General features: G+C 43.0%; 1 protein-coding gene across 4 annotated transcripts in view; it reads left to right on the top strand.

Moving 5' to 3' along the window:
- The window catches only part of Slc18b1 (solute carrier family 18 member B1), a 30849-nt gene that overhangs the window by 7791 nt on the left and 13785 nt on the right, over window positions 1-9273 (top strand). For 2 of the 4 annotated variants that reach the window (XM_021174458.2, XM_029482804.1), the window contains 2 exons: window positions 1433-1580; window positions 5761-5917. In XM_021174458.2, the coding sequence (XP_021030117.1) occupies window positions 1433-1580; window positions 5761-5917 (305 nt within the window). Of the gene's footprint in view, window positions 1-1432; window positions 1581-5760; window positions 5918-6332; window positions 6447-9273 lie in introns of those variants that run through there. The other 2 variants (XM_029482805.1, XM_029482806.1) reach the window with 2 other exon arrangements.

The following is a 9273-nucleotide window of genomic DNA, read 5'->3' on the forward strand; positions in this document are numbered from 1 at the left end:
TCGGGTGCTCTTACCCACTGAGCCATCTCACCAGCCCTCACCTTACCTCCTAAGCCATCCCACTGACCCATTAACGGCTCTTTAAACCAACCAGTACTATTTTGCCAGGTGCTCACCCTGTGATTAATGGAGGCAGGTGGGTGGGAAGCAAATAGAAACATGGTTGACCTTAAAGAGAGTCCTCCAAAGTCTTCTGTTGAAGCAGACATGGTGCTGAAGACCCGTAATTCCAGCTCTCCAGAGGCAATAGAGGAGAACCTCAAGTCTGAGGTCAGCCTGCGCTATCCAGGAAGACCCTGTGTTAAAACAATAGAGAAAACAGAACTGTGGCTCCTGAATCCATCCACCCCACGGGGACTCCCGTGGCCACTCACGATGGAAACTTAACAGTCTTCTGAGTCGTAGAAATGTTTTGCTTAGAGAGAAAAGAGAATCTGTTCGTTACAGAATCAGCTCAAAGACCCCTGGCTGTGGATGCTGAAACTCACCATCAGATATCTTTCTTAGCTTCTTTTGTGTAATGTTCCTAGACAGGCTCCCCCAACTCCTTTGGTTTTGTGGTTGTTTCTGAGACAGGGTATCACCATGTAGCCCTGAGTGGACTGGAACTGTATAGACCTGACTTGACTGGCTTGGAGCTCACAGAGATCTGTCTGCCTCTGCCTCGGAATGCTGAGACAAAAGGCATGAGTTTGCTCTTTCCCATCACTATCTGCTAATAACAAGATACCAACCACACAGGATTTGCACTGTGCTAGGTGTCAAAGGTATCCAGGAAGTAACTTAAGTCCTGTGAGCAACTTAAGCATAGCTCTGCATGACTATTGCTGGACAGTGGGTGAGGCCTTGGGTTCAACACAGCACCATGATAAATAAGTAAACAAATTAAAAGTAGAGATGCACTTGGTAAGATGAGCATCAGTTATAGCAGACAATATGTCTGATGTGGAGAACTTCAGTATCCTCTGATTTTGATACCTATGGCAGGTCCTGCCATCACAGTCTTCTGTTGGTCCAGGGGAACCACAGTATTCCAAAGAAGCCTATTTAGAATTAATCATCTTGGGAATCAGTTATACCAACAAAAAAGGGACAGCTAAGCTGTCATGGCTTGAATTATAACAAAAATTCAAAACGGTAATTCCCTATCAAAAAGTATGACAACCAACCCCCCTTCCCACACCAGGGCTTCCCTGTGACATCCTGGCTGTCCTGGAACCCCTCTGTAGACCAGGATGGTCTTGAACTCACACAGACCCACCTACCTCTGCCTCCTGAGTGCTGGGATTTAAGGCGTGTGCCACCACCAACCAGCTGACAACCTATTTTATCTAACAACTTTGGAAAGTGTGGTTCTCTTCAGGGGTATAGTGAATTAAAAACTGAAAGCAGTTTGACATTTGACAATTGTCGTATTTTTTTTTTTTTTCAGTGTGTTGGATCAACTTCCGGAAGGACCGATATTCATTGCCATGTGTTTTCTGGTGAGAATAGTAGATGCCATAGGCTTTGGTGCGGCCATAACAGCATCGTCGTCCATCCTTGCTAAGACTTTCCCAAATAATGTGGCTACAGTCATGGTATGTAATTTGAAATTCTTCTTAAGTCCTTTCTTACATGGTCAAAAGATTTGTTTGATTTCTTCTTACATATGTTTACCCCACTCTCTTGTGTATGTTACCTCTTACATATCCCCTTCACTGTGATTTCCAGTTCCAATAGCAAGTGAAAAAAATTAAAAAGCACAGCATTACTTGGTGTGGTGACACATACTTGTAACCCACTACTTGGGTGGTTGGAACATCAAAAGTTTGAGGCCAGCATGGGTAAAAAACAAAGCAAGCAAAGAAATGGAAATGAATCCTCTGTGACAGCTCTGCTCCAGGAAGAGAGGGCTTAAAAAGAAGTGGGAACCTGGCACACGCCTTTGATCCTAGCATTTAGAAGGCAGTGTGTGTGTGGGGGTGGGGTGGGCAGGAGGATCTCCATGAGTTTTAGTTCAGACTGGCCCACACAGTCAGGCCAGTCAGAACTACATAGTGAGACCCTATATCCTAAGAAAAAAACCCAAGAGGCAGTGACCTCTAGTGTTCCCAGACACCCTTCCTGGTCTCTGCACTTCGATGGGTAAACACGGACCCAACATTTTCCTTGTTAAATCACTCTTAAAATAGTTTTAAACTATTTATTTGTTTTCTTTTAAGTCTGTATGAATATTTTGCCCATATGTATACATGTATACTACATACATGTGTGCCTGGGGAACAACAGAGGTCAAAAGAGGGTATCAGATACCCTGGAACTGGAGTTATGATGGTTGTCGTCCGCCATATGGGTTTGGGAATGGAGCCGAGGTCTTTTGCAAGAACATATGATCTTAACCAGTGAGCCTCCTCTCTAATCCCTGTCCCCTGTCCTGCCTCCTTTCTTTCTTTCTTTCTTTCTTTCTTTCTTTCTTTCTTTCTTTCTTTCTTTCTTTCTTTCTTTCTTTCTTTCTTTCTNTCCTTTCTTTCTTTCTTTCTTTCTTTCTTTCTTTCTTTCTTTCTTTCTTTCTTTCTTTCTTTCTTTCTTTCTTTCTTTCTCTCTCTCTCTCTCTCTCCCTCCCTCTCCCTCTCTCTTTCACTTTCTTTCTTCCTCTCTTTCAGATCTTTCAGATCTTCCTCTACGTTAGAAGTTATCTCTCATGGCTCAAGAGAGACCTTGTGCTACTTTCCCCAGATTCATGTAGGAGGCCTCAGGTTGTCTTGAAATTCTCAGAGCACTTCTGTCTTGTCTGAGGAGCACCCATCCAATTTCGACTTTTCTGACTATTGCACCTGTCAGTTTATCCATGAGTCAACTTACTCCACATCAGACTTGTTGACCTCTTAAAGAGCTGGTGTCCTGCAGAACACCATGGAATGTGCTGCCAAGGAGATTGCTATGAGCCATCCACTGGCAGTGAGATTGGCACGGGAAGTAGACTCCTCCCCTTTACCCCCCCCCCCCCCCCCCCCCCCCCCCCCCCCCATCCCTCCAGTCCCAATCTTCCATGGAGATTGCAGCCAGGGCCAACATGTTTCACACATTACTTAATCATGTGTGGCCTCTGCAGACTTTGACTGTAAAATTGTAAGCCCTTGTAGTGGGTTGGTCCGATGCTGCTTATATTCTAATGCTAAATTCTGGCTCTCAAGATCTGGTTGCCCCTGATAAGCAGATCCTCATGGGCACACCAAGGGATTCTATGCAAACCTTGTTCCCCAATTTAGCTGGTCAATAAAAGGTTAGAGTCTGTGGTTGGGCAGTAGAGGGAGGAAGACAGGACTGGAGGATTGAGTGAGGGGGTTGCAGGTAGAGGAGAGAAGAGGGAAGGAAGGACATGAGGCTGGGAGAGGCCGCCAGGAGAAGAGATGGACCATGAGCTCAGGGCCAGGAGAACAGCAGTAATACAGGGCATTATGGCTGGGACATAAGTTAGAACAGCTCCGAAGCTGCCCAGTCTGGGCTTACAGTTTGTAAATAAAATACCTGGATTGTGTGTCTTCTTTACAGGCTAGATAGACTGCTTAATTCCATTTAACAAGCCATGTTTGTATTTAAAGCCCTAGAAAACGAGATTGATTTAAAATGCTCCAGTTCCCTCGACAGTAAGGTTCTTTTCCACAGGACTGCCTTGTTTATTTTATGTTTAGTTAATTTTATGCAGTACAAAGTTAGAAACTTATGAAATGGAATACAGAATATGGTAAATGTTTGACACATCGCATTGCTGTTCTGACTGCAAACACACATCTGCCATCCAGGCACCCAGTGCCCTAGCTACTCCATGAAGGCTTCTTCCCAAGATTCCATATCTATGAACGCATACAAATACATATGCACACACGTACACACAAGTACACGTGCACACTTATACACGTGCAGACAGGTACATTTGTATACACACACATATGCACATACATACACATGCACACACATGTACAAACATACATGTGCGTATGGAGTAGCAGAGTGATTCTCTTCCCTTCTTTCCTTTCTTTCTTCCTTCCTTCCTTCCTTCCTTCCTTCCTTCCTTCCTTCCTTCCTTCCTTCCTTCCTTTCTTTCTTTCTTTCTTTCTTTCTTTCTTTCTNCTTTCTTTCTTTCTTTCTTTCTTTCTTTCTTTCTTTCTTAAGATTTATTTATATTATGTATATGAGTACAGTGTAGCTATCTTCAACACACCAGAAGAGGGCATCGGGGGTCCAACCACAAATGGTTGTGAGCCACCATGTGGCTGCTGGGAATTGAACCCAGGACCTCAGGAAGAGTAGTTGGTGCTCTCCTTGGCTGAGTCATCTCTCCAGCCCCCTTCTTTTCTTTGCACAGATGATGACATACTCTTCACACTATTTAACACCTCACTAATTTTACTGATAAACTCACATTGGTGGCTACAGTATCTAGTTATAAAACCCATCCATTCTCTCCTTACTGGCTGTGCACACTTACACCGCATGGATATCTCCTACTTAATTAAAATGCTAGTGAATATTTAGATCATTTGCATCTTTTGTTCCTTTGTTTAGAACAGGGTCTCATTTAGGTCAGGCTGGCTAGAGCGCTCAACAGTTGACCTTGAACTCCTGGATTTGGTGCCTGAGTCCTTTCTCTTGGGTGCTGGGATCACAGGTGTCTGCCACTGCACCTTGCTTCACATTGCAAACAGTGCTACAGTAGCAGTGTGTGAACCAACATTTCTCTCTCTCTGTGTGTGTGTGTGTGTGTGTATATAAACTGTGAAGTGACAGTTTTAAAAGTAGTCCTCTCATAATTCTGTTTTTACGTACATTTTGAGAATTTCTACATGAGTACAATATATTTGTATAATTTTTATTCCTTTTCTTTAGTTTACTGCTTTGTGTGTGTGTGTGTGAATGTGTGTGTGTGTGTGTGAGTGTGTAAACACAGCTTCCACCAAGTTCATCTAGTGTTGCTCATATGTCTCTATGCTCAGCCCTGACCACAGTTGGATGGATACCCAATCAGGGGCTCCCCCTGGAGGATACTGACTCCCCCTTTCTTAGCAGCCATTGGTTGCCTGTAGTGCTCATCTGGGGATAAAGCTCTGTGAGATTTCTCCCATCCACAGCACGTCAGTCAGTGTGGTCATCATGCTGGTCTTCCTTAGGTAACTGTATTGTTGGGATGTCATGGATGCAACTTCCCTGTCTCATGCAGAGGACACTCTCTCATAGCGGATGTCCTGGGCCTCTGGCTCTTTCCATCTTCTGCCCCTATTCCTCGGTGCTCCCCGAGACTTAGGTATATGGGTTGTAGTGCATATATATCAGTTGGTGTTGAACACCCTGTGACCAGTTGTATTTTACATTTTGACCAGTTGTAGATTTCTGTAATGGGCTCCATCAGCTTCGAAAGGAAACATCTTTGATGAAAGGTGGGAGGTGCACTTCCCCGTGGATATAAGGACAAGTATTTCAAATGTGGTTACAAACTATACTGGTTTAGGAAAATGGCAGTTACCAGGGTCTATTTCCACGTCTATGGCCTTACAAGCCACAGGGAGGCTAGCTAGGTTTACAGGACCAGGCATTTTGAGATGGGGTCTTACTATGCCACTCTTTCTGGCCTGGGACTCATAGACATCTACCTTCCTCTCCTTCCCAAGTGCTGACATTAAAGGTGTGTGTCATTATACCTGACACTAGTAATTCTTCAACTAAAATACATGAGCTAAATCCTCGTTTCATTTTTGTTTTTTGTTTTTTTTTTACTTTTAGGGAAGTCTTGAGGTTTTTTCTGGACTGGGGCTGGTAGCAGGTCCCCCTTTAGGTGGCCTTTTGTATCAATCCTTTGGCTACGAGGTGCCCTTTATTTTTCTGGGGTGCATAGTTCTGCTGATGATACCACTCAACCTATACATTTTGCCTAGTTATGGTAAGTTCAAACTTAATACTCGTTTTAGACCTTTTATTTTACTTGTATGTCTTTGTAAAGGATACATTACGGTATGCTAGCTTTTAGTTAATGTAATCAATGATACCTCTTTTGCCGCACCCTCAAAAACTGGTTCTCTTTCCTAAAACACGGGTAATTAATTCATGAGAATTTTTGCTTACAGAGGACTAGGGATGTAGCTCAATTAGCAGACTACTTGCATCAAGTCCTAGGTTTGCTCTCTAGCTCCACACAAACAGAATGCATGGCACTCACCTTTAAGACACCTCAGCTATAGGGTGAGTTTAAGGCCGGCCTAGGTTGCATGAGGCCCTATCTTAAAATAAATAAATAAATAAATAAATAAATAAATAAATAAATAAATAAACACATATCACAAAATTTTCTAGGTTTTAGGAGAATCAAATACTTAATTTCTGCTCACAAGCCATTGCCATTGGGCTGAACTAAATCTTCACCAGAAATTGCTGTGGGCACCACATTTCGTCTACAAAGCAGTAAAAGCAAGGTGAGATCCCTATAAGTTCTAGGCCAACATGGCTTTAGGTTCTTTTGATGTTGTTGTTTTTTATTTTTTGGAGGGGGTGGTGGTGTTTGAGACAGGGTTTCTCTGTGTAGCCCTGGCTGTCCTGGAACTCACTTTGTAGACCAGGATGGCCTTGAACTCAGAAATCTGCCTGCCTCTGCCTCCAAAGTGCTGGGATTAAAGGCGTGTGCACCACCACGCCCGACTTGTTGGTTTGTTTTTTTAATAAGGTCTCACTATGTAGCCCTGCCCATCCTGGAACTCACAGGCTGGTCTTCCACTCCCAGAGATCTTCCTGCTTCTATCATTCCCAACTCTAGGTTCTAGGTCAACTTTGTGTACTTAGCGAGTTCCACGCCATCCTGGGCACAAAGTGACACGTTTGTTTTTCACTCCGTGAGTTTCTTTGAGATACATCTCAAACAAGCTAAAACATTCAGTGTAGCAGGGCAAGGCCAGTTATTCCTTCCCAGTGGGCCTTCTGCTTGTCTGGAGCAGTAATAGTTACAAGGACATAGTAAAGTTCCTGGCACAGTAAAGGAATCATTCCGGGTCAAGGTTTCCATCCCCACATAAATCACTGGTCACAGTGATAAGTACTGTATACTGTCATGGTTAACTGATAGGAGCTAACCAGGGCAAGGAGCACAGAACACTTTGGGCCATCAGGTACTTAGCTGTGGCTCATTGGTAGTTCTCTTTGGTCCAAATGAAATTTACTAGCCAGGTTATGTACATTGTGAGCAATGTACATAAGAATACAAGTCAACTTGTATTCTTGCTAGGTTACTATGGGGAACTGGGGAGAACAGAGCCAGCGAGGCAATACCAGAGTAAACCACAAGGTGGTGCTTATCCTCTTTACAAGTGTAAGGGATCAGGTTTTTTTTTTTTTTTTTTTTTTTGGGTTTTATGAGACAGGGTTTCTCTGTGTAGCCGTGGCTGTCCTGGAACTCACTTTGTAGACTAGGCTGGCCTTGAACTCAGAAATCAGCCTACCTCTGCCTCCGGAGTGCTAGGATTAAATCAGTTTTTTGTTTTATGTTGTTTTCCCTTAGTTTAGCATCCTGGGCTATGTCCAGGTATGATGGATATTTGACTGATAATTGAAAAACCAGTCAGCAACAGACCTGGAGAGATGGGTCAGTAGTGAAGAGGATTGGATGCTCTTGTAGAGGACCTAGGTTCAATTCTCAGCAACTACACGGTGGCTCACAGCCATCTGCAATGGAATCTGATGCACTCCTTCTAGTGTGTGTCTGAAGACAGCTGCAGTGTACTCATATACATAAAAAAACAAAGAAAAGAAAAAAAGAAAAGAAAAAAAAAAGGGTCAGATTCTCATTTAGCAGAAGAAAAAAAATAACTATGACATTAGGAAATGAGAAAAGACAGCCAAGACAGGCTAATTAAAACTGGAATTTAAAAAAATCCCTAAGGCCGATAATATTAAGTTTGGAGTGTTTCTACATAAGTGCACTCTTACAGTTATTGAAAGTTTTAATGCAATTGAAAGTTTTAGGATAGATGTTACGTGAAATCTCCAACCCAAATAAACCCACGACTCAGTTAATATGAATAAAACTGCATGCCTAGATTGGGCAGATCTACCGCTACACTACCATCTTCCTCATCTGTGAGACCCCTTATTGCTTGCGATTCCTCCAGGCTTTGGGCTTCTGCTTCACTTTCCTCCCACCCCCTCTGTTGTCCTCTCTTCTCCCTTCCTCCATCTCTCCCAAACTTTCAGCTCCATATTCTCTTCTCCTGCCCAATCACAGGCTCTAGCCTTTGTTTTACAAATTAAAGTAGGGGGAAGGTTCCCCGGAAGTCACGGAAGTCACAGACTCATTCTGCGTCCTAAGCCCCTCCCTGGAGAGTGGAATTAGCATCAAAATACAAGCAGTCCCTGGACCCTGTAACGAAGTTGTCTTTTGTTTTGACTTGTGAGCCGGCAGAATCCAGTGTTCTATACCCGCTGCTCATTCCTTCCACCCCCGTGGCCCGCCATACTTAGGATACTTAGCATTGTGTGTTAGGAGCCCTTGACTCATTTCCATATCTGCTCTCCAGTTGTTCCCTGATGTCCTGTTCTGACAGTCATGGCATGCCACGCCTCTCATTAAAACCCTCAACCTGAGAACCTGAGGAACCTGCGTTACACCATGGTGACAGGAGGGTCTATAGAGTTATACAATAGTCCCACCTCCTTTGGGGGCCACATACTACAAGACCAGAGCACACATCAAGCCCACTTCTCCTATGTTTTGATGTGTGCACACATACTTACGGTAAAGTTTAATTTAAAATTAGGCACAGTTAAGAGATGAACAATATGGGGCTGGTGTGGTGGCTCAGTGGTTAAGAGCACTAGCTGCACTTGGAGAGGAACAGAGTTCAAGTCCCAGCGTCCACATGGTGGTTCACAACCATCTGTAACTCAGGTCTCAGGGCAGAGCATCCTCTTCTGGCCTCTAAAGCACCAGGAACACATGGCAGGTTCCTGGCACAGACGTACATACAGGCAAAACACCACATACACATTAAATAATTAAATAATTTATAAAAGGAGATTAACAATAATAATGAAAGCATAAAACAAGTACAATTACTATAATTAAAGTTATTTAAAATTTAGAAACTCTTTGTTATTATTTTTATTATTATATATATATAATATTTATATTATTATATATATAAAAACCAAAAAAAAATATATATATATATATATATATATATATTTTTTTTTTTTTTTTTTGGTTTTTCGAGACAGGGTTTCTCTGTATAGCCCTGGCTGTCCTGGAACTCA

The sequence above is a fragment of the Mus caroli genome, chromosome 10 (genome assembly GCF_900094665.2).
Source record: "Mus caroli chromosome 10, CAROLI_EIJ_v1.1, whole genome shotgun sequence".
Taxonomy (NCBI): domain Eukaryota; kingdom Metazoa; phylum Chordata; class Mammalia; order Rodentia; family Muridae; genus Mus; species Mus caroli.